Source organism: Astatotilapia calliptera, unplaced genomic scaffold (genome assembly GCF_900246225.1).
Source record: "Astatotilapia calliptera unplaced genomic scaffold, fAstCal1.2 U_scaffold_66, whole genome shotgun sequence".
NCBI lineage: Eukaryota > Metazoa > Chordata > Actinopteri > Cichliformes > Cichlidae > Astatotilapia > Astatotilapia calliptera.
In genome coordinates this window covers 28,978-54,307 of record NW_020535807.1, presented here as the reverse complement: position 1 = coordinate 54,307, position 25,330 = coordinate 28,978, and the positions used below count along the sequence as shown (strand labels likewise).

At 41.6% G+C, this 25,330-nt stretch overlaps 2 protein-coding genes and 1 long non-coding RNA gene across 5 annotated transcripts; all 3 read right to left on the bottom strand.

Annotated features, from left to right (window-relative positions):
• Positions 1-1,489: 1,489 nt before the first annotated feature.
• On the bottom strand, positions 1,490-1,883 carry LOC113018347 (uncharacterized). Its single transcript, XR_003271774.1, has 3 exons — positions 1,828-1,883; positions 1,630-1,675; positions 1,490-1,551 (listed from the first exon to the last, which is right to left on the bottom strand). It is a non-coding gene; the product is annotated as an uncharacterized LOC113018347 (long non-coding RNA).
• A 3,409-nt stretch (positions 1,884-5,292) lies between these two features.
• On the bottom strand, positions 5,293-7,070 carry LOC113018346 (C-type mannose receptor 2-like). Its single transcript, XM_026161407.1, has 4 exons — positions 6,944-7,070; positions 6,174-6,491; positions 5,980-6,071; positions 5,293-5,827 (listed from the first exon to the last, which is right to left on the bottom strand). The coding sequence occupies exons 1-4, from the start codon at positions 7,068-7,070 to the stop codon at positions 5,672-5,674; spliced, it is 693 nt and encodes a 230-aa protein (XP_026017192.1). The 3' UTR covers positions 5,293-5,671.
• Positions 7,071-22,304: 15,234 nt separating this feature from the next.
• LOC113018345 (uncharacterized) lies at positions 22,305-23,868 on the bottom strand. 3 transcript variants are annotated; one of them, XM_026161405.1, is made up of 5 exons: positions 23,689-23,868; positions 23,499-23,592; positions 23,054-23,408; positions 22,809-22,936; positions 22,305-22,695 (listed from the first exon to the last, which is right to left on the bottom strand). In XM_026161405.1, the coding sequence occupies exons 2-5, from the start codon at positions 23,562-23,564 to the stop codon at positions 22,405-22,407; spliced, it is 840 nt and encodes a 279-aa protein (XP_026017190.1). In that variant the 5' UTR covers positions 23,565-23,592; positions 23,689-23,868; the 3' UTR covers positions 22,305-22,404. The 3 variants fall into 3 exon arrangements, with proteins under 3 accessions (XP_026017190.1, XP_026017191.1, XP_026017189.1); XM_026161406.1 differs by having other exon boundaries at positions 23,054-23,204; positions 23,297-23,868; XM_026161404.1 differs by having other exon boundaries at positions 23,499-23,868.
• Between the last annotated feature and the right edge of the window lie 1,462 nt (positions 23,869-25,330).

The following is a 25,330-nucleotide window of genomic DNA, read 5'->3' as shown; positions in this document are numbered from 1 at the left end:
GTAATTTAGGTCAGTATCGGACCGATACCGATACGTAATATCGGATCGGTCCATCTCTAGTTTTAACTTGCAGAGCGCTCACATCAGAGTGGGGGCCCTGTGAAATGCGCGCTCTGTTCTTGCACTTGACTTTATTTATACACAAGAAAAATGAATACATTTGACGTGAGCATGTGCGTATGTAATTGTGTGTGTGTGTGTGTGTGTGTGCGCGAAGTCAGAAACTTGTTTGACTTCTTACTATCGCTGTGGAAAGATTCAGATACAAATATCAGAACACGTTTTATAAAGAACAATCAGTCCAGAACAATGGAAAGTACAATCAGTTCTAAGCTAGGAAATGATCATCATGCAGCATTCTATCACAAGTAAACTAATGTCATTAAAAGGTTATACTGACTAGAGAAATACAATATTCTATTGACAGACACTGCCCTGCGTGCTGCAGCGAGACTACTAAGTCTTGCATGCAAAGCTTGACATTTGCTTACTAATTGTGCAGCCGCATGGTTAAAACCCTCAAAGTCAAACCATTTAGCTCGAGTGGAGCCATCATTGTGTTTGAATAATTTACGGGGTGGATCCATGGTGTGGATTTTAAAAGTCAACTATTTAGAAAGCTGGTATTAATGAGATCTAATAAACCTGAGGTGTTGTTTATTGTCAGCTGGATACTAGTTAGAACCCCTGCTATTTCTTGCAAGTTCCCCGGTGCTGCTTATTGATGTTGGTTGACTTTAGCTGCTATTTCTCGTGTGAGTTTAGCGGCTATTTCTTGCACATCCCTCTGTACTGCTTGCTGATGTTGGCTGAGTTTGGCATCAATCAAATATAGTTTATCATTTTTTGATGCAGAATGGGTCTGATCAAAAGTAGATGTGTTTGCTGTATTTAAGTATGCGTCATATGCCTGTGATATTTGCGAGTCTGTTATGCAACCTTGTTCAAAACCTATGTCTGAATCAGTGTTGTTTCTGAGACAATCTGGTGTGGTGGGTATATCAACTATATTGAAATCTGATAGACTGTACTCGACAACATCGCTGAAATCATTAGGCAGACACTCACTCGTGGTTATGCATGGACCGGCGATGAAGAATGGTTCCGAGTCTCCGTTGTTGCACAAAGGTTGTGGTTTTTCTGGTTGTTGTTGTTCTGGGAGTTCGATATCGCATAAATATTCCAAAAGCATCAAGGGGTCTTCATGGGGTCCATAATGGGAAGGGGTTGTGTGATTGCTGTGGAGATATACGTGTGTTAAAAACATTATAATATATATAGTGTATCATTTCAAAAACAGGATATGTTTGGCTCTTTTGATTTATTTATGACTATACTCACACTTTGTTCTGTGTTATTCTGGATGGCGTTCTTGACACGCTGGGTACTCTGTCTCAGATCTGATGTATTAGAACATTTGTAAATATTTAAACCTTTTTTCCTTTAAATTGGTTGTCATGTATACAGAGACTTGTATACATACCTAACGTAAGGCTTGGTCTTATTGCATCCGCTTCTGTAGGTTTTTGTGGTCAACTTATTGACCCTGTGCTGGGGGTATAAGCACAGTTAATACACGGTTTAAACAAAACACACTTATATCTAAAACATGTGTAACACTGTATTTACCTTGTGTTTTTTAGAGGTGTAATTTGACCTATATAGGCCTGTGATCCTGTAGAAAGAAAGAGAAATATACATTTTAAATGTTACTATATGAGAAAACAGGTATGATTGGTTCTAAACAACGAGCCATAAACTGTTTTGTGTGAGCGGGCGACTGTTTTTTAAAAAAAAAAAAAAAGAAGAAGAAGAAGAACCACGAACCTTGTGTATGTGAAATGTATGCTGTCCTGTTGTGCTGAGCTCCTAAAAATCAGGCTTTTGTTTTAGAAAAGAAAACAGATTGAACATGCTATGATATACTGCGGTATAAATTTAAAAATACAATAATAATTTTGTTTTAGTTACCATATATGAAGTCCATGTTAAAAAAAAAAGAACGCTGTTAGCTTTGCAGACCGTGCTGGTGAACAAAATGATGTGCTCGCTAGTGTCGATGTGAAATAGTGAGGAAAAATACAGGGTGTCTGGTTAGGGTGTTTTTATATAGGTGGGGCTAGTTTCAGTTGACCTCTGACATGATAAGATAAAAAGAGTAGGATGTAAAGAAGAAAGGTGGAAAGCCTATGGTGGTTCGGTTAGTCAGTAGGAGGTGTAATTGTCTGCCTGTAGAGATGAAGGTGTGGGATGTAAGAAAATGTGGTGAAAATATAGAGGTACGGTTCGTCCCTTGGATGTGTCATTACCCCCCGGGGGGTTGGACACAGTTTCAGTTGACCTCTGACATGATAAGATAAGATAATGCAACTGTTTGTAATGGCCTACAGTTGGGATGTTTGCTGAGACGCTCTTGATTAAGGAGCCTCTTTTATTGTTTCATGACTTCTTTTGCTGACTATTGGAGGCCTAACTGTAACCCCCTCGGTGTAATCATCGAGTCTAACTGTTGCAGAGTTAAGAATCTGTAGTTTTTAGAAGTAACACAAGAAAAGTTTATTTCTAAAGGAATACCTTTTGTTTGTGGTGCTCTATTAAAAAAACTATTAGCCTCTGTGTGTTTTTGGAGCGCTAAAGAAAAAAGTGAAATGCACCTAAAGTAGTTAAATCATCTATGTGTAATCAACAAGTCTTACTGTTGCAGTGTGTTTGTGACTAGTAGATAATTACAGGGCTAGTTGCATTAAAGGAACATTGGGGGTTGATACAGTGTGGCTAGGTGTGAATATGTGCTTTTAGAAGTATCACAGTTTATTTCTAAAGGGATACACCCTTTTATATCAGTGTTCTCATACAGGCCCTGCACCATCTTGAGTTCAATTTATCATCATGGGAAGCCTTAGGGGGGAATTTAGGGTTACCTGATCCAGCTCTGATTATATGCTTAGTAAGAAAAAGCATTTCATGAGTTTTAAATGCACTTAAGAACAACATGCAACAACACTACATATGAGCAGGCGGAGGGAGGTATGGGGTCTTGGGCTGTCTGGGTGGGGTCTGGGATGCGGAGCCTCCCTGCTACTGCAGCACCGGGGGCGGTCTGCTTGTCTCCACCAAAGGAAAAAGGGGAACATCGTCGGTCTTGCGTGCTACACAATACCATTCAATATTTAGTATTTACTGTTATTTACACTTAGCTAGATTATTGTGATGGTGTTGTGATTATTATGTTGCTCTCTTTTTGCTTGTTTTCTGCTTTTTTTCTTTTTTCTTCTCTCAACAGGTGATCCAGGTGCCTTTTCTCACTGTCCCTCTTACACTCTGTTTTTCTTTCTCTCCCTCTCCTTCTTTCTTTCTTTCTCCCTTTCCTAACCTCCAGTCATGTCTGTCCATCTGTATCAACTGAAAATAAAATAAAATAAATAAATAATAATAACAAAGGTCAATCAAGGCTGTGATGATCCACTTGGTAAAGTAAATCCATTGCATCTTTCTTGGCCTTCAGACAGTAATTCTGATGGCTAAAGAATCAAACGGGACAGGGGGAAAAAAAGAAAAACCTTCTGTAGGTACACTGTACTGTATAAATGGATATATTGTTACTGACTTTACCACATACATTCAGTATTCCTTTGTCGAAAAGGAAAGTTTTCAGCCTAATCTTAAAAGTAGAGAGGATGTCTGTCTACAGAATCCAAACTGGAAGCTGGTTCCACTGGATTGTACACTACACTTAGGTTTAGCAGGAAAGGCGTAGACGTGAGAACACTGTCAGAAGCAGTGTTGGTCAAGTTAGTTGAAAAAAAAATTAGTAACTAATTTCTGATTACCTATCCAAAAAATAATCCCGTTACTTTTGTGATTACTTATGTTGAAATGTAATAAGTTACTTACCTACTTAGTTACTTTTAAAAAACATGATACACAACCTGAATATAGTCAAAGGAGCTGGAAGTCCAGACGCTTTTCTTTGCAAGCTCCTTTGACTACGATGACCTGGATGACTGAGAACCTTCACAGACATACAACCTGAATATAAATCAAAAGACCTTTCAGCCCAATTCAATTTTTTTTATAATCCATCATATAAAATGTAATCAAATAAAAAGACTCTCTTTAAAAATTGTTTCATTAGTTTTAATCTTTTAACTTTATGCACATTACATTACATCAAGCAAAAATTAAATTATATGCAATAGTCTTTGACTTGAAGAAATTTGTTTAACATTTAAACCTATTTTCTGCATATTCCAGCATATAAAATAAATAATGTTTTGTGTTTACATTCACTCTTTCAAGTAAAACACAGCAGAAAATAAATAAAATCAAAGAGTCAGGTGCACTGAGTCCTGTTGTTCATAAATCTATTTGAATCTATTTAGCAGGAGTGTAGAAGGTGTCAGGGAATGTGTGTGTGTGTGTGGGGGGGTGGAGGGGTTTGCTGTAAAAATAAGTTTTCTTCCCACGCAGTGTACAGCGGACGCTAGTGTTTTTGTCACTTTTTATGGAATCAAACTCAAAGGTCAATACTTCCACGCTTTAAACGCTGCACGCTCATACTCTCTCCTGCACTCTATATATTATCCATTGTTGATCTGCACACGTCTGTTAGACGTCTGTTAAACTGTAAGACTTGTAAGTGATTTGCCTAATTATAAAATCATTCTTTCATTTATTTTATTTTACTGATTTTATTGTTACAATAAGTGATGATGTTTATTTTGAAGATCAGGAAGTTGTGCGTTAGCATGGCATGTTGTTACCAGAAACTGGAAGTTAAAAAGTAAAACGCTGACACTGTCTTGATTAGCAGCAAAAACTGCCTCAGTTAGTGAAGCAAAGCTTCGTAAAAGTTCTTCAAAAGTGTTTCAGAAGTTATCGGCTAACATCTCAATAGTGAGATGAATGTTAGGCAGAGCTGCCAAAATCAGCACAGGTGGCTGCTATGAGCTCCATGAGGGAAGTCCAGTGATGTCCAGCCTCACACAGGGAGGCTCGCCATCACTGGACTTTCCTCATCAGACAGACAGCGAATGATTTATTTGGTTTGTGGTAGGATTCCAACAGTCATCCCGACTGGCAACAGTGGACAGACAAAAAGAGTGCACTCCAGACTATGAATGCACCAGGCATGCAACTGCTAGACGGCTAGACTGTTCCTACTGATAACTAAAGTCACAGTAATATATATATATATATATATATATATATATATATATATATATATATATGATATCACCCTTGAAACAATTGCAAAACCTGCTACACTGAACAGACAACGCCAAACAGCCAAAATTGAACTAAATTGTTCAGCACAGCAGAGAAAAATATACCAGCTTACACACAATATGTTAACAAAGATGTGACATTGATTAAAACTCACAGGATATACATGTGAGGCACACACACAGGTAAGCAAATGTATTATGACACTATGAAGTTTCTTAAGACACAGCTGTCAAGCTATACAAAAAAAGGATTTGTGTACAGCTGAGCAGAACCTATCCGACTATGAATGATATTTCACCTGTTCCAGAGGCCAAATTTAAACAAACAGTCAAGTACCCATTAGAGCAGAAAGTGAAATTATAGTCCTGTTTAATTAAAATGTTAAACAGTGAAGTGTAGCTCATGAAAAAAATTCAACCATTGCCTTTATCTAGGCTCGCTGTCAGACTTGGTTGCATACGGTCTGCTGCTGATCCCGACCAGAACTCTTGTCTAATTCTTTCTCGTCGTCCTTGTTGAAGGTCTTCCCATCAGGCTCCTTCAACCATCTTAGCTTGAATTCTTCATTCGGGCTGTGCTCATTTAATCTCTGACTGAACTGTGAAACACAAACACCTCACTTTAGTCAACCATAGCTGTAAATATTGGCAGAAATGTAATAGAAATAAACAGAAATAGAAATAACAGAACTAGATGTAACATTTTTTTATTATAATGGTGAAGTTTTGGTTCACACTCAGATATAATTACCTTTTCCAAGATGTTCTCTTTTAGTCCCTCCATATCCACAGCAGTGTTAGTTGTCTTCAGCTGCACTTTCAACACCTTCCTCATAGACACAGCTGTTTCATTAGCAAAACAAATTAGAACTGAATTGTATCAATTAAGGATTAACGAGTTCTGTGAACATTAGATTGCTTTTAAAAACTGAGAGGAGAACTCACCAGTGAAACAGGCAAAGTTACGGGTATTTAAACAATTAGAGTTGACCCAGTTCACAGATGATGAAGCACCACAAGAAGCTGTCACTAACGTGGATGGTGCATTGGGAAACCAGTTGGTAAATGAAAGTGTGCTCCCATCTGACCACTTCCAGGAGTTTCTGTAAAGACCGATCCAAGCAGTGGAAGTTGCAATTGCCTTCAGCTGTGGAATCTCAGATTGGTTCCTCACACTGGCCAGGTCAGTGTAGTGGTCCCTGCAGTAGCTTTGAGCGTCCCTCCAGGACTTACTCACACCCACAAAGATGGAACTTGATGTGTCTGAAAACATTTGAACAGTGTTTTACTCCAAAGTCATTACAAATATCCAAACAAGTAATGGAAACCATGTTGTAATTTCTCAGCATGGTGTAAAACTGCAATTATTTATGTGTCATTTAAACCAGGACTATAGCAGAGTTAAAATATAATTTCAAATGATCTGGCTCTGTTACAAATAGAATCGCTTATGGTGATTATGAAAATGAATACCATGTGCATTTTCCCTTCTTTTCATCTTTTCTTTGTATTTTAGTCCCTTCCTTTGAAGATGTGGAAAGAGACACATTTATGAGCTCTAAAAGACTTTTAAGGTTACTTTTTGTTTGGATCATTGATAACATATAAAATGGCCAAAGAAGTTCAGCAACGATTTCTTTTACAGTTTCAAACACAGCCTTAAAGGGGATAATTGATAATAATAATAATAACACTCATAGTTTGGTTTTCATTACTTTTGTTGTAGCAGTAGAATGGTAACAGGTTTTCACACAACTGGTCATCCCAGTTCCCATTTTGAAGCATTGCCACACAAGCCATGTAGCTGCTTATTCGATAACTGGGTTCCCCATTATTCCACATCGTGAAGTCAGCCTCTCCTTCATCAAAGTGATCCTGGCTCTCCAGAGACCATTTCCATGCTTCTGTGTCAGGTTGAAGTCCAAACCATACATAACCTGATGATCCTATGACTTCCCTGAGTGCGGCAAGGTCCTGCGCATTATGTACAGTCGCCAGGTCAGTGTATGTCTTCCTGCAGTAATTTTGAGCTTGAATCCAGTTCATTGGAATTTTAACAAGGTGATAGATGTGAGGTAAACATGCAGGTAGGAAACACAGTCCTGTGTTAACAATAAAGATATTTTACAGCACACTTCATACAGTATTTGACATATGTCAAAACAGAGGTTGATTAATTCATCAGCATTTTCAATTCACATATACAGTTTACACATTACACTATAATTTTTTTTATTTAATTTTTAAATGCTGTCCCTCCCAGACATGGATTCACACCAAAATACATGTGTAGTTTAGAGATATATACAAAAAAAAATAACACTGACCTGATAGGACTATCATAACTGCAATGCCTTTCATCATTTTGGACACCTCACTTGCACCAAGAATTAAGTGTCAGCATATCAGTGTTATTTTCAGTGTTCGGGGACAAAGAGTTGAAATGCTCTACTGTAAAAAAATGACCGATACAATAAGTGTTGCAATGAAAATAAGAGCAAAGTAAAATAAATAAAGTAATTACAAAATATTAAATAAAAGCACTTCAGTTCAGTATTTATATCCCAACGGTTATTCATTTAAAATTAAATACTATATATAATACTGCCTAAGTGTGCAAGATATGTAATATAAATATATATATATAGCTTGACAGCTGTGTCTTAAGAAACCATATGAAATCCCATAGAAACATACCCCACTAAGGTAATGACACAACATTACATCAATATATGAACACTTTTTACTCCGTATTAAAATGACTTTACCAACAAGAGATTTAATATTTTGAATAAATAAATACAATACATTAAATACAAAAAAAATCTCTAGCTATACCACGTGTGTGTTTTTTAAAGCAAATGTCCTGTTGTGTTTGTGCTTACCCGAAATAAATCCAGTTGCTATAATCTAACAAACGGCTGCGTAAAAGTAATCTCAGTGCAGTCAGTTGTTTGATTAGTGCAGTCCTCTGACTATAAAGAAATGCTCTCGGTTTGGAAGTGTGCGTGTTACAAAATTACCATGTGCTTCATGTCTGTATTCGTAAATGAGGGACATGGGATCAGTCAACCAAATTTTGTTCATCACTCCAGCAAAATATTTGCATAACTCAATCTCTCTTCCAACAAGCTTTGTAGAAATGAGAGTGACTAGGCCTGTTGGGCTCAGTTGGTCACACCTGTAAACTTTTAAGGCACATGTTTTGTGATTTGGTGCTATATAAATTGAACTGAATTTGGCTAAACTGAAGGAAAATTTTGTGACTATTACACAGGATTTAGTTTAATTATTAATCAAAATAAAGTGTCCTGGAGTTTGGCGAGGACCTGTTATAAGAAGTCTGTATTTCCAGACGTCATAATAATAATAATAATAATAATAATAATAATAATAATTTTGTACTTACACTAAGCCTATGTTTTTTATATTTAATCTTTATTCTCAAACTCTTAAACGCTACCAAAACAATACCTGAGAGAATAGACACTACTGAGAGCAGATAATGTCCCCAACTGACCTAAGTTTCAGTTTAAAATCGCATGTTTTAAGAACAATATTGGTTCTTTCCTTAGGGATTATGTTTTATAAGTGTAGTTTGTTAAACCACTGAATAAACCACAAACTGTCCATCTCTTTATATTGGGCCAAATCCAACATATTCTCATCCCAAAGCTTAACATGCCAATGCTATGTGACAAATCATCGTATGTTACGTTTTCGGCCACCCAACCCACCCACATGCCCCACGTTTGGAAACATGAGAACTGTTTGGAATGACTCTACACATGTACATTTATTTTACTTTCTCATCATCAATCGCTTTGGAAAACACTATATAATACAATTAAGGTGAGGTTAGGGCTGGAATTTTAGGCTGGAACGTGTGTTACCGCCAGGAGCGTCGTTCTATTGGATTCCATCCACAATCTGGCGCGTATCTTAGGAACGCGAAAGGTTACCTTTCACGTTCTTCTGTGACGCCTCAAGAAATGACAAATTGTCCGTATGTTACGCGTTGGAATGGGAACGGTCTGGCCAAATCACAACAACAGTTGCCTCAAGGTGCTTTAAATTATAAGACACTAAAATAATACAAAAAACATAATCAGACAATCATCTATGAGTATTTTATGGGTAATTGAAACTAGTAATATATCCTGGTTTTTGTTTGGTTGAAAGTCACTTTTAATGCCCTATTCAAATGCAGTTGATGTTAGTTTGATTGAAGTACACTATACTGCAAAATGTATTCGCCTTCACATACATACAAACTTGAGTGACATCCCATGAATTATTCTATTAGGTTTAATTCTATTAGCTGCACCCTCTGCAGCTATAGAAGCTTCAACTCTTATAGGAATGCTTTCTACAAGCATCCCAAAGGGGTTCTATCAGGTTGAGATCAGGCTTCTGTGCAGTCCAGTCATGGTCTTCCACACCAAACCTGTTGGAACAGTAAGGGGCCAAACTGTCCTCCATGAAATTGTCCAAAATATGGTATACTGAAGCATTAACCATTCCTTTCACAGAAACTTAGGGGCCAAGATCCATTCCTGAACATTAACGCCACGCCATAATCCCCCCCGTGCTCTGCATAATGCAGTCAGATCCAATCCAATCCAGGACACAAGAAATGCCTCCACCTGCATCGCTGTCAGCTATTTCACCCTGGAGGTCCGGCCTGATGGTATTGAATGCACTGGAAAAGTCCAAAAAGTATAGTCAGGCCTCATCAGGAGATGTGGTCTTAATATAGGTCAGAGCTGGTCAAGGATGAGTCTTTCCAGGGTCTTCACTAGGTGGGAAGTCAGTGCCACAGGCCTGTAATTCTGGGGAACACTGGGACGTGGCATCTTTGGTACAGGACATCATTGGGACCCTGTGTAGACTCAATCTCAATATGAACAGTTTATGAGAGACTCCACAAAGCTGGGGAATACAGTCCTTGAGGACATGGGGACTGACCCCTTCTAGTCCAGCAGACTTTCCTGAGTAGAGTCTTCTGATTTATCGGTAGGTCTAAAATTCTCTGCTCCCTGGTGGGACAGACCGTATACTGTGTGAACGTTGGCAGTGGAGTGAGGGTGACATGACTGAAGTCACCCAAGTTAGCCACGAAGGTACTTGGGTGCTGAGTCTGTAACCGGGCTATAGCAGAGTGAATAATGTTACATACAGCTGTGGCCTTAGCAGAGGGAGGACCATCACAAGGGTAAATTCCTTGGGCAAATAATATGGCCAACAGTGCAAGTTCAGTGTCGGGTCTTTGATTGTTATGCGAGCAGGGTTACACCACCGGTTGTTAACAAGAATGGTAAGCCCCCACACTGACCCAAAACAGTGGAAGCCTTCCACAGTTGTATTGTCATCAGGAATATAGTGGTGCGTCCATGATTCGGTAAAGCACATCAATCCACATGCCAGATATTCCTTCTGACTCTGTGCTAGCACTGTTAGCTTGTCCATCTTGTTTGCTAGCACCCAAAAATCCCCCAATTATAATAGATGGCAGCTTGTACCTCCTTCTCTCTTTCAGCCTTCGCTGTCCCACCTTTGCCTTCCTTCTCCCCGTCTGTCCTCCACCTTTGCATCCATGGTGTGTTTTCCTCCAGATTTCAGCTGGTACTTCTGAGACAGATAAGCCAGCTGGCATCAGGGTGATCAGCTGATCTCTGGAGTAAACAACGCTGCTGTGTGCACCTCGGTCCCATTCCGCGGTGGCAACAAGGAGAAAAAAAAAACTTAATCGATCCACATGTTTAAAGTACTTAGTAAAGGCCAAAGGAATAAGTAAAAAAAAGTTAAAGTAAAGAGAAAAAGCAGGAGCAACTGAAACAGGGTGCATGCTGGTCGACACATGCGCACATGCGCGCTTACTCTGAAACCTCATCAGTAGCATTGTTGGATTCTCCTCTCACAAGGTCTAAAGTCCAGGACCTTGGTAAGCTAAATGTGATAGCCTCAAGAGCTTACTTACATAGAAAAAGTTTAAAACATTATATTGCCAATCTATAAACGTATACTGAAAAATTCAAAATGTTACACTTTTTTTATATCTTGCAGCTGGATCAGACAAAGCAGTGAAACCATAGTGAACACATTCAACTACTGCCCATTATGTCAGTTGAATGGCTCAATATTATTTTTTAGGTTGATTGGGGGGGGAACTCTACTTACAGTTAGCAAATGCTTGTATATTTGCAAGAACTAAAGCAAAATTTGTTAGACATAACAGCCTTGGGTCAACATAAGATGAGTTTATAGATATAGATGCATAGATATATATGCCAGAGGAGCAAAACACCAGCTACTAGCACACAGATAAGTCACTCTAAACTGACCAACCTGTCCACTGCCTAGATTCATTACAAAAAAAACCTCACACCTGGATCCTGGAATGCTTAGAACTGTAAAAGATCAAGGAAGCAATCATCAGCCACCTCCTCTACATGAATGACAGTGAGTATCAGAACCACTGTCCACCAAATCCAGCACCCTGTATGCTAAACAGAAAGAAGGGCACTAAAGACTACTCTTGATCTACAGCTAATCATGTGTTTAGCGAATAGCTAAGATAGCTAAGAACAGGAAATATCATGGATGGAAAGGCTCCTGAACGACATGTACACCCAGCAGATACATGTAGAAGACGTGGCTGATATCAAGAAATCCTACCAATGGATAGAGAAAGCTGGACTGAAAGACAGCACAGAGGCACTAATCATGGCAGCACAGAAACAAGCTCTAAGTACAAAATCCTAGAGGCTACGACCACCAGGCAAGACCCCAAGTGCAGGCTGTGTAAACCTGCCCCTGAGACAATCCAGCACATAACAGCAGGTTGCAAGATGCTAGCAGGCAGGGCATTCATGGAACACCATAACCAAGTGGCTGGCACAGTATACAGGAACATCTGTGCCTAGTACGGCCTGTCCCGAGGTCAAAATGGGAGACGCCCCTACACAGCAAATTCAAAAGTGTTAAATGTTTTGGTGTTAATAGTCTTCTTGCAAAAGTAGAGTTAATTTTACATTCTTTTAATGTAACTCTGAGGTTTAAAATGATAGTAGTTAAAATCGAGTGTTAAAAATCAGTGTTTCCATGTCAAATCTGGAGGTGTTACAATGGAAACATTAACTCTTGACCTCTTAACTCTGAACTCCTAGAGGGGCTATGACACCAATAGAGTAAATTCACAGACTCCGCCCCCAGCACCATAGGCTCCCATCGAAGCTGAAGTGAAGCCGTTTCAGAACATTTTTTCAAAGATTGTTTCAATTATTATTATTAGCTTTTACTTCTGTGGCTCTGGAGTTGAGACAAAGCTGTGTGAAAGGCATTAGCCATGTTGCTCGGCAGATAATATTCTGTTTTAGCTAGCTGAAAGGTATTGTTTGCGGGCAAATACCACAGCCTTGAAAAAAAGCTTGCATGTGAATTTTCAGTCAAACCTTTGGTCAAATACACCTAAAACAATGTCTAGAAAGTGAAATGCAGATCCAGCATGTCCAAATTAACACTGTCGGATTTGATTTCAACACTATTAAAGTGTCTATATGGGTCCACACCAGAGAGTGTTAATTTAACTTTTTTTGGAGAGTTGGTACGTTAACTCTGATTTAGTGTTAAACACCAAATCTGTCTGGAGTTGATAATTTAACACTTGGTGTTAAGAGTTTATATATTAACTCTCAAAGAGTATTTTAGTTTAACTACGTAAGAGTTATCTTCTAATTAATTCTAAAAAGCGGGAATTTTACTGTTCTGAACTTCTAGAAATTTCTTTTGGAAATAAACATTTACTAAAAAGATGCAATGGTTTTTGAAAAACATTTATTCTGAACTGTGCACCACAATTTCAAAACATTTTCTGAAAGATGTACAGTGTACATGTTCTCACTTTCATTAGAATTTTGTTTATCAAAAGGTCTGACATGGTAAATGCAAATAACAGCATTCTCATCACTTATTTCTTCAATACAATATGCATGTCCTTCATTCATCCCTTTGTGGAACTTCAACGCACTTCTGCTCTCCCCCATATTCCATTTTCACAAGCATATCCTGTGCGGAGATTGAATAAAAATTAGTTGACATTAATTAATGGCACAAATAATCCAGTAAACAATTGCAGCACAGTAAAAAAAAAAAAGGAATCCTCTTTGAGCCATTACTTGTGTAAAGTATTTTCCCAAAAGACAAAGACACAGGCAACAGGTAATACTGAACTAAATGTAAAACCTCAACCTTTTTCATTTTTACCTAAACCGTGTGCACAAAACTCTGGAGGGATCTATGCTACCGTAGAATCCAGTCAGGACGTCAGCTACTGCTGTTTGCTCGTTTTTTTTTTTAATGGGCGATCATTTTCAGGCTTCAAGTAGCACCATTATACCAACATTTCACATTCTACACATTGTTTTAGGCGTATTTGACCAAAAGTTTGACTGAAAATTCACATGCAAGCTTTTTTCAAGGCTGTGGTATTTGCCCGCAAACAATACCTTTCAGCTAGCTAAAACAGAATTGTCATGGACCCAGCTCTGGAGGACTCGGGGTCCGTGAGCAGTTTTAACTGTTGATGTTATTGTTGTTATTATTTTTATTTTGGTGATGTGTGTGTTTTTCTGCACTGTGCTGTGTTAGTCTGTGTCCCACTCACATGTATAGGCAGGGTATGGGTGTGTATGTCTGCGGGTGTGGCTGGAGGATGGAGCTCAGCCACCTGCAGGCCTGAGGGGTGTGGCCCTGCGGAAGGACTGGCCACACCTGAAGTTCATGCCACACCTGTTGGTGATCAGGGCTCGTCGGGGGAGCTACTTAGGAGAGAGTTTGAGCTCCCACCGGCGCGGGATCATTGAGTTATCTTACCAAGAGGAGGAGTGGTCCGGAGAGGCAGCACGCACGGGGGTGCGGAAACACAACAGCGGGGAGCACGAGCACAGATATCGGAGGGAAGCACGCACACGGGGTTCGAGGGAGCAATGGGGAGTTATTGTATTTACAGCCTTTTCACTGTAAATAAAGAGCACTGTTTGCATCGCAGAGTCTGCGTTTTGGGTCCTCCTTTCCCCACATCCCCACGGTTTGCCATGCCGAACCGTGACAGAATGATCCTGGCAACCACCATGGACCCAGAAAACTCAGGAGTTGCCACGGAGGAGAGTTCGCTCGCGCAGCTATGGGATTACTGTCGGAGCGTAGTCCAGGCCGTAAATCCACACAGGAGACACATACAGGTAGTGTTCCTTGACAATCACCTCACATCCACTACCTTCACCACGAACATTCTGGACATTAACAAACTTAGGCACCTGGTCGCTAGTTTAAGGGAGAGGAGGAGGAGGAGCTCGCGCTGCCGGAGCAGGAGCCCGGCGAGCCGCCAGCCGAGGAGGAGCTCAGCGAGCGGGAGCCGGAGCTCAGCGAGCCGCCAGCCGAGGAGGAGCTCAGCGAGCGGGAGCCGGAGCTCAGTGAGCCACCAGCTGAGGAGTTCAACAAACCGGAGGGACCGGTGTTGCCAGCGCAAGACGTTGGCGGGCTGGAGGAGCCCATGCTGCCAGCGGGAGACTTCGGCGAGCCGGAGGGACCCGCTCAGCCGAAGCCGGAGGTCGGTGAGCCGGAGGGACCTCCACGCCACCCACGTCTGGCGCGCCCTCCACGCCATCCACGCCATCCACGTCCTCTGCATCCACGTCAGCGACCAGCGCGTCATGAACCGTGTGCCACACCTCGCTGTTGCTCACCGGAGGAGCAGCGCCGGCACCGGACCCGGGGCAGGCCGCCTGGGGAGCAGCGCCGCCGCCGTCGGACCCGGGGCAGGCCGCCGGAGGAGCAGCAGCGCCGCTACCGCCACTGGATCCCGGGCAGGCCGCCTGGGGAGCAGCGCCGCCGTTACTGGACCCGGGGCTCGCCACCGGAGGGGCAGCAGTGCCGCCGCCACTGGAGCAGTGGCAGGCCCCCAGAACTGTTTTTCTGCTGTTGCCGGACCCGTGGCCGTCCGCCGGAGCTGCAATGTCGCCGCCATTGGACTCGAGGTAGGCCCCCTGAACTCTTTTGTTATGTTGATGGGCCGCCTGAGACTGTTTTGTGGCGTTTTTTCTTTTTGTTGCTCCGCTGCAGGATGCGCAGTCGGGCTTTGGGACTGTGACCTTGGGGGGGTTGTTTCTTTTGTGGTTTTTGCTTGTTTTGGTTCTGGCCCTCCGTCCTGGACCCCCGCCGCCCGCCCTGGGTTGGTTGTACTGTGGTTTTTGGTTTGTGTTTTTGTTTTCGGGTCGTCGGGAGCCGACCCTTTGAGGGGGGTACTGTCACGGACCCAGCTCTGGAGGACTCGGGGTCCGTGAGCAGTTTTGACTGTTGATGTTATTGTTGTTATTATTTTTATTTTGGTGATGTGTGTGTTTTTCTGCACTATGCTGTGTTAGTCTGTGTCCCACTCACATGTATAGGCAGGGTATGGGTGTGTATGTCTGCGGGTGTGGCTGGAGGATGGAGCTCAGCCACCTGCAGGCCTGAGGGGTGTGGCCCTGCGGAAGGACTGGCCACACCTGAAGTTCATGCCACACCTGTTGGTGATCAGGGCTCGTCGGGGGAGCTACTTAGGAGAGAGTTTGAGCTCCCACCGGCGCGGGATCATTGAATTATCTTACCAAGAGGAGGAGTGGTCCGGAGAGGCAACACGCACGGGGGTGCGGAAACACAACAGCGGGGAGCACGAGCACAGATATCGGAGGGAAGCACGCACACGGGGTTCGAGGGAGCAACGGGGAGTTATTGTATTTACAGCCTTTTCACTGTAAATAAAGAGCACTGTTTGCATCGCAGAGTCTGCGTTTTGGGTCCTCCTTTCCCCACATCCCCATGGTCTGCCAGCCAGACCGTGACAAGAATATTATGCTTTCACCGAGCAACATGGCTAATGCCTTTCACACAGCTTTGTCTCAACTCCAAAGAGCCACAGAAGTAAAAGCTCATAATAATAATTGAAACAATCTTTGAAAAAATGACTTACCAAGCATGGCAAACAACTCAAATATGTAGAGCAAAATGTTCTGAAACGGCTTCACTTCAGCTTCGATTGGAGCCGTGCTGGGGGCGGAGTCTGTGAATTTACTCTGTTGGTGTCATAGCCCCTCTAGGAGTTCAGAGTTAAGAGGTCAAGAGTTAATGTTTCCATTGTAACACCTCCAGATTTGACATAGAAACACTCATTTTTAACACTCGATTTTAACTACTATCATTTTACACCTCAGAGTTACATTAAAAGAATGTGACTCTGCTTAGAGTAAAATTAACTCTACTTTTGCAAGGAGACTATTAACACCAAAACATTTAACACTTTTGAATTTGCTGTGCAGACTTCCAGATACAGACCTCAGGTGGTGGTGGTGGTGGTGGTGGCCAACCAACCAGACATAGCAGTGGTGGACAGAGATGGGCAGTAACTTACATTACTGTAATCTGATTACTTTTTTAAAATAACGAGTAAAGGGATTACTATCGCAAAACCGGTAATTACATTACTGTTACTTTACTGTAGGAACACTGCGTTACTGTGTTACTAAAACCGTGATTTTTTTGCGAGAATGTCTCATGACAATGACGTAAGCGAGTGCGACGTTCGTGACAACAGCTGTGTGCAGATCAACAATGGATAATATATCGAGTACGGGAGAGAGTATGAGCGTGCAGCGTTTGATTCCATAAAAAGTGACAAAAACATTAGTGTCCGTTGTGCGTGGGAAGAAAACTTCTTTTTACGGTGAAAAAAACCCCTAAACAAGCACAGAGTGCACAACGACGTAATGGGAAACTCACAGAGAAACTCGTGGATTCTTCCACTGACCGCTGCGGGACTCCTGCACCAGGGCAAACCTCCGCCTACCTCACTCCTGCTTTACAGGTGAAAATAGAGCAACAGGATCGTTAGTCTTTGACTTTATTTATTTTCTGTTGTGTTTTACTTGCATCTATTTGAAAGACTGAGTGTAAACACAAAAAATATTTTATTTTATGTGCTGGAATGTGCAGAAAATAGGTTTAAATGTTAAACTAATTTCTTCCAGTCAAAGAATGGTGCATATAATTAAATTTTTACTAGATGCATAAAGTTAAAAGATTAAAACTGATAAAACAAGTTTAAAAAAAAGTGACTTTTCCATTTGATTACATTTTGTATGATGGATTATGCAGAAAAAGTAGAATTGGGCTTAAAGATATCGCTTTATTACCTATTCAGCTTGTAAATCGTGTTTTTAAAAAGTAACTAAGTAACTAAGTAATTACTTTTGAAAATAAGTAATCAGTAAAGTAACAGGATTACTTTTTTGGGGAAGTAATCAGTAATTAGTTACTGATTATTAAGGACATGTCCTACTGATAACTTGACCAACACTGGTGGTGGACAAGCAGAGGTAGCGATATGGAATGACAGGGACATCAGAAAAAGGAACACGAGAAGCTCGAGAAGATGTGGAGGGTGAAGGTAACAGTGGTCCCCGTGGTAAAAGGAGCGCTCGGTGCAGTGACCCCCAAGCTAGGCGTGTGGCTCCAGCAGATCTCAGGAGCAACATCTAAGGTCTCTGCCCAGAAGAGCACAGTCCTAGGATCAGCCTGGGACCCAAACGTCTTGTTATGCTGTGTGGCAGGCAGGATGTTAGACCCAAGTGCAGCACTTGAATGAAGAGGGTTGACTGAGAGAGGCAGCTTTATTTAGGCTGTACAAAAACACGAACATTAAACCAGAAAGAAGAAACAATGAACTAAAGTAGGAACTGGGAAACTAGAACTAAGAATTTCAAGGTTACACTGAGGAAACACAGCTACAAAAAGCACGGAGGAAAATACCCAGTACAGAGAGGGTACAGCACAACAACAGGGAGAGGAAAACACAGAGCTTAAATACACAAGGTAGTAATGAGGGAATGAGACACAGCAGGGAATAATGAAACATAACAAGATGTGGAGGAAGCAAAACTGAGTGTGACTAGACATGACACGTGGAACACGGGGAAGGCCAAGTAACAGAAACCTAGAGACTAGAAACTAAGAATATAACATAAGCAGAAAACAAGAACCAAAACCATGAATAACAAATAATCAAGGAATATAAATTAACAAAACACAAAAAACTGGGTCACAGACCCAGTACCGTGACACCTCAAGCTATATTATTTATTTTACGTTTACTTTCAGTTTACTTTGAATAACTGAAAATGGAGCAAGACTCCAAAAACATGAAAAGCAACAACATGTTAAATGAATCTAAATTAATCTCAACTGCATTAATCTAGGTGCTTCTGGAAGAGTTGCAGAATTTAAAAAAAAATTATTAACTGAGCTTTTTTGAAAACACACATGTAATCTCTGATGGTATAAGTTTAAAAGCAGAATTCTCTGAGCAGAATTAAATATTTTGGTTGTGTGAACAATTTTTCAAAACTGTGCTTACAAGCAGGGATTTTAAATGTGTCCTGTTTATTTCAATATCCTCCTAGCAACAAGAGAATGACTTGTTTTACTAAACAAATAAACTGGATGACCTAACTTCCTTGCATTCTTGGAAAAATTATGACACTCACACAAAGCACACAAACAACAGAAGAACTTGTTTTACTAAACAAATTAACTTAGATTACTTAATGTCTTTACTTACTGTTAAGAAATCAGTTTTACCCCGGTTCTTTTATTCGTCGAGGCATCCAGAGACGGCACTCAGTAGTTATTTTCACAAAACCTTTATTCATCTTTATTCATCTTCATTTAAGCATGCACTTCTAGAAGGGAAGACGAGGCCGGTGTCCCTCTCCAAATCTTCGCTCCTTTGTCTGTGAAACAAAATTCAAATTCAAATTCAAATTTTATTTGTCACGTACACAGTCATACACAGTACGATATGTAGTGAAATGCTTGGACAACTGCTCGTGACCTAAAGAAAACAAAAAAGGAAAAGGCTATGAATAAGATAGGAAATAAATATGAAAAATTAAAAAGGGTAAATTTAACTAGGACGGAATAAAATATAAATTAAGGTTAAAAATGAAATAACTGTACAACACAAATTAGAATGAAGGGTAAATTTAACTGGGAGAATAAAATAAAATATATAAATTAAAGTGGAAAATAAAATAACTGTACAACAAAATACACAATATAGAACTATGTAAGAATGTATGAAGAAATATAAATAAATAAATATATATATACACAATAACAGCAGCTGTACAAGTATTAACTGGAAATGAAGAATATAATGTCCAGTGTTGTGCAATCCACATTATGTCTTGTGCAGTGCAAATATGCTTAAAGTGATTTAAGTGATGAAGTGAAAACAATGTCCAGAATGTCCAGTGTGTGTGTAAGAACTATATGTGTGGGTCAGTACTGTGTGGTGGTGTGATTGAGAGACCGTATCGCCTGCGGGAAGAAGCTCCTCCTCAGTCTCTCTGTGTTGGTCTTCAGGGAGCGGAATCGCTTTCCTGACCTCAGCAGAGAGAACAGTCTGTTGTTGGGATGGCTGAGGTCCTTCACGATCTTCCTGGCCTTGGTCCAGCACCGCCTGCTGTAGATTGAGTGCAGGTCAGGGAGCTCGGAGCGGATGGTGTGCTCAGCTGACCGCACAACCCTCTGTAGAGCTCGTCTGTCCTGCATGGTGCTGAACCAGGTTAAGATGTTTCCCGTCAGGATGCTCTCTATGGTGCACGAGTAAAAGTTCCTGAGCACCTTGGAGGGCAGTTGGAAGTCTCTCCAGCGTCTGAGGTGGTAGAGATGCTGTCGGGCCTTTTTCACCACGGTGTTGATGTGACAGGACCATGACAGGTCCTGCGTGATGTGAACTCCGAGGTATTTGAAGCTGTCCACTCTCTCCACTGGGCACTCGTTGATGACAGGGGTCTGGTAGTTCCTCTCCTGCTTAGTGCTGAAGTCCACTATCAGCTCCTTTGTCTTACTGACGTTTAGAAGGAGGTTGTTCCTCTGGCACCAGTTCTCCAGATTCCTAATCTCCTTTAGGTAGGCCGTCTCGTTGTTATCAGAGATCAGTCCCACCACGACGGTGTCGTCAGCAAACTTGATGATGGTGGTGGAGCTGGTAGTGGCCACACAGTCATATGTGTACAAAGAGTACAGCAGGGGGCTCAGAACACACCCCTGGGGGGCTCCAGTGCTGAGAGTGGTGGAGGCTGAGACATGTCCGCCCATCCTTACTGCCTGTGGTCTGCCAGTTAGGAAGTTGGAGATCCACTGACACATAGATGAGCTGAGTCCCAGATGCTCCAGCTTGGTGGTGAGTGTGGAGGGAATTATGGTGTTAAATGCAGAGCTGTAGTCTATGAAGAGCATTTTAACATAATTCCCCCTTCTAGTGTCCAAGTGAGTGAGTGATGTGTGGAGGAGATGAGAGATGGCATCGTCTGTGGAACGATTTGGACGGTAAGCGAACTGTAGTGGGTCCAGTGTGTCTGGTAGTGAAGAAATGATGAAGTCTCTGACCAGGCGTTCAAAACACTTCATCACTACTGAGGTGAGGGCTACAGGGCGGTAGTCATTGAGAGAAGCAGGGTGGGGTTTCTTCGGGACAGGAACAATGATGGACTCTTTGAAGCATGTGGGGATCACCGACTGAGATAAAGAGATGTTGAATATCTCAGTGAACACAGGAGCTAGCTGGTATGCGCAGTCTCTGAGGATACGACCTGGGATGCCGTCTGGTCCTGCTGCTTTCCTGGTGTTCACTCTCTTGAAGGCTCTCCTTACTTCATGCTCGGTGATGACGAGCACGTTTCCAGTGCTGGCAGTATCTTCCTGTCTGCAGCCGTTAGCACCGCTAACACTAGCATTGTTGGAGACCTTAGCTGCAGCCTCGAAGCGAGCATAGAAAGTGTTCAGCTCGTCTGCCAGAGTCACGGCCACGTTGTCATACCGGTTGTTGGTGCTTTATAGTCCGTTATTGTCCTTAGTCCCCGCCACAGGCTCCTAGAGTCACTCTGTTGGAGTTGTGACTCTAGTTTCCTCCCGCAGTGCTGCTTCGCCTCTTTCACCGCCCTCCGCACGTTATATGACGCGGCTTTGTACGGGTCCATGTCCCCCGTCGTGAGTCCCGTGTTGTAGGCAGCGGTGCGGGATCTCAGAGTGTCGCGGATGGTTTTATCCACCCACGGCTTCTTGTTGGGAAACGTTGTGATAGTCTTTGTCTCCACGGTATCATCCGCTAGTTTCCCGATGAATCCCACAACCGCTTCCGTAAACATGTTGACATCATCATCGGAGCTGTTTCTGAACATGCCCCAGTCTGCGTCATCGAGTGCGTCCTGTAACGCGGCCACCGATTGATCCGTCCAGCGCGCGACCTTCCTCTGAACCGGAACTTCCTGTTTCAGCCTTTGTTTGTATTTTGGGATGAGGAAGATGGCGGCGTGATCAGATTTGCCAAAAGGAGGGCGGGATTGTGCCTTGTAGCCGTCCTTGACCGTAGTGTAGCAGTGGTCCAGTGTCCTTTTACCTCTGGTGGGGCAGGTGATGTGTTGATAAAAGTTCGGCGCTGCGCGTTTGAGGTTGGCGCTATTAAAGTCCCCCGTCACAATAAGCGCAGCGTCCCGGTGTTGTGTCTGGTGCTGTGTGAGTGCCTCATGCAGCTCGCATAAGGCGGTGACCGTGTCCGCTTGTGGTGGAATATAAACGGCACTTACAATGACCGATGTAAATTCCCGAGGTACACAGTAAAAAACCAAGTGTCAATTTTACACTTACAGAGTTGATTTTAACTCTGCTTCAGATAACATTTGGTCCCACTCAAAATTAGAGTTAAATTTACTCTATGGCCAGTGTTAACTTTTCAGTGTTAATTGTACTCAATTTAGTGTCAAAATTAACAACAAAATGTGTAAAAATATTTAACACTGAGGGTTATTCACACTGTTCAGAGTAATTTGATTACACTTTATAGAGCTATTTTACTCCAAATTTAGTTTAATAATAACCCTCTGATGTGTAATAATATATCATTTTTATTTCTCTGTAGTGTGATTTTTTTCATATTCATCTTATGATGCTACATTACTAAATAACTGTGATCTATCCTACATTATGGAAATAACAACAAATATACAGGTTAAAGTAACAGCATTTATTATGTTTCTCAATTCAGTGTCATTTAATTAACGTAACAAACCTTTACAATTCACAGTTCTATGATGCTCACTAGAGAAAGCAATATGACATTTCCCCAATGTCGTAGTTGCAGAAAAGTAACAAAGTTGGTCAGGGATGAACTGTATGATGTACCAAAGACATAATGGGCCCTAAAGAGTTCATCAAGGGCTCCTACAGAACCTGTCGCATTACATGGAAGTGCATGCTTCTCAATCACAATGAAGGTGTGAATGCTGCTTCTTGTGGATCCCTGGGTAAGATGGTAGGGCTGACTGCTTCGGGTGATGTTGTCTAGATGCTGCTGTACACTGGTTCCAGCCTACAACAACACATTAAACAACAGTATTAAGTGACTATCCTCTGACAGTAGATTAGCTCAACTCACTGTCCATGAAAATAGAGGTGATGGAAAGTATATTTTAAACAACATACCTTTGGGAATTTGATGAGGTTATTGACAGCTTGAGATGCAGACATCTTTCCTGGTCTCTTTCGCCCTTGTGCAGATGGTGGTAGCAGATGTAGCAGCAGCAAGATAGTAGTCAAGTCACTGTCCCAGCCTACAGACGAATAAACAAAGAATTATTCCAAAAATACATTGAATTGACAGAATTACCTATATAACCAACAATGGCAAATAAAAACAGTCACAATCATACCATTCTCAACTTCAGTACCTGACTCAGCATTGCACATCTCCAAGAGCTCTGAGGTGGGGACAAGTCCATGACTTTCCTTTACAACCTTTGCTTTGAGATTGGTGAGCCACCTCTCCAAGAATTTGCTCCCAGTGACCTCACAAAACAGGAGTCGGAAATCTTGTTCTATCTGTAATGCAAAAATACAGAACATAGAGAGGTGTTTGATTGAATCCTGCCTACAAATTACATCAGTATCATTTAAATGATAAGTGAACTTACTTTTGGGAGATTTGCAAACTGAGACGCTTCTTTCCTCCACAGCTTTTCTTTGAATGGTCTTCAACCGCCATGCAATGTATCCTGAACTGTTCTCTGGATCGTAGTAATGTTTCTATGTAATTAAATAAACGAAGAAGGACTATGTTATCAACATTTCTGAGGGCAATTATGTATTTAATGTTGAAAAGTTCCCTTTACTTACATATCCATGTTGTGAATATGGGTCTTCCAGATATGGAGACAGAGCAACAATGCCCTGCGCATACATCACTCTTACGCTTTTAGGGGGAGATGTCCTAATGTATAAATTCAATAATTGGCATTAAACATCACAATTAAAAATAATACAATGTTTAAAATGTTTCTTTATATCTTACATTTTTGATTCTTACCCATGTCATTCTGTCATCTCAGCCTCATCCATCTTCTGGTTGCATCTCTCAGAGATTTGGTTTTTCCATACTCTTAAACCTTTCTATAAGATAGGAACATTACTTAATATTACTTAACATGTCATTAACATTGCTATCAGTTAATTTACACAAAATACATATTTCTTACTAAATAATGAGCAAAACTCTAAATAATATAAACCAGTAAAGTTAACTTTATGGTAATGCTACCCACTTTTTCTGAAAGTATGTTCGCTTATGTAAGCTAATTAGCGATTATTAGCTTATTGATAAACGGTAATTTAGTTGTTCAAACTGTGCGATTTGACATGTGACAATGATATTATTTAGACAGCATTTAGAAGAAATACATAGTTAAAATGTTTTAGGTTCATATTAACGCAGTGAGAAGATAACGAACATCTTAACTTTTAGCAACTGCTAGCATGTAGCTACTGGAATGCCATTAAACCTATGGGTAAATGCTGCTAACATGTCCTCACTCGACATCAGTGAAACTATAAAGAGCTACTTAGTTTAAAAATACCTTTTAAACAATGTTACCAGTATGGGAATGTTAACTTCACTTACCTGACTGTGGCAGCTCTTCGGAGAAAATTCCATGCGCATTAGAGCTCTGAGGCCACACACGCCTGCGGACTGGTAATAATCAACACTGTGTGGAGTGAAGTCTTCACTGCGTGACTAACAAACTTTACACTGACTTTTAACTCTGATGTTAGAGCTGGTTTACTCCTCATAGAGTTGTAAATACTCTATCTAGGTTAAAATAGGTTTACTCTGAAATATCGACACTCCATTTTTTACTGTGTAGATAAAAAGGACGACACATGATGGACAGTAGTTCCAGATTTGGTGTGCAGGAGCGTGTGAGAGGAACAACGTTCGCACTGTTGCACCAGTTGTTGTTCACCATTAAACACACGCCGCCTCCCCTTGACTTCCCCGAGTCCCGTGTCCTGTCCATGCGGTGAACCGAGAAGAACTCGGCCGGCTGGATGGCGTGGTCCGGCACCGCTGGGTTCAGCCATGTCTCGGTGAAACAGAGGAGATTGCAGTCCCGAATGTCTCTCTGGAACTTTACCCTGGCCCTGAGGTCATCAAGCTTGTTCTCCAGTGACTGGACGTTGGCGAGCAGGATGCTAGGCAGAGGTGTGCGGTGTGCACAAGCTCTCAGCCTGTTTCTGACGCCGGCTCGCTTCCCTCTAGGCCGCCGCCGCTTCCCTTTGTTCTCCCTCAAGATCTCACTCGGCCAGCTCGGATCCGGAGTTAAAAACTTCGAATTGTGAGTACATTGTATACCAATAGAAACAAGAGTGTCACTGTCATACCTAATGTACCCAATGGTGATGATTTTGCCGATTTAGAAATGCTGAAAACTAACTTAAAAAACAAAGACAAAGAAAAAGTGGTCGGAGCAGTCGTGACAGCAGCCGACCTCACCGGCGCCATCTTAAAGGACAGTTTTAAAACACAGTTTTATAGGGGCGACCCTATCATAAAACCCCCCACGGTGTGCTGCAAACTCTGTGTCTGTGTCTATGTGCACGAGCACATGAATGCCTACATGTGCGCGTTCCCGCGTGTCTATGTGAGTGCTCGTGTGTGACTGTGTGCGCAT

Bases quoted from the DNA above. Each gene is read 5' to 3' on its own strand.
- LOC113018345 (XM_026161404.1), bottom strand. From the start codon at position 23,564: ATGTATGCGCAGGGCATTGTTGCTCTGTCTCCATATCTGGAAGACCCA. The intron at 22,937-23,053 runs GTACTGAAGTTG...ATTCGTCTGTAG, and splicing joins GATGTGCAATGCTGAGTCAG to GCTGGGACAGTGACTTGACT. The intron at 22,696-22,808 runs GTATGTTGTTTA...GTGTTGTTGTAG, and splicing joins ACCTCATCAAATTCCCAAAG to GCTGGAACCAGTGTACAGCA.
- LOC113018346 (XM_026161407.1), bottom strand. From the start codon at position 7,070: ATGTGGAATAATGGGGAACCCAGTTATCGAATAAGCAGCTACATGGCT. The intron at 6,072-6,173 runs GTGAGTTCTCCT...CTAATGAAACAG, and splicing joins TAACTTTGCCTGTTTCACTG to CTGTGTCTATGAGGAAGGTG. The intron at 5,828-5,979 runs GTAATTATATCT...TGTGTTTCACAG, and splicing joins AAGAGAACATCTTGGAAAAG to TTCAGTCAGAGATTAAATGA.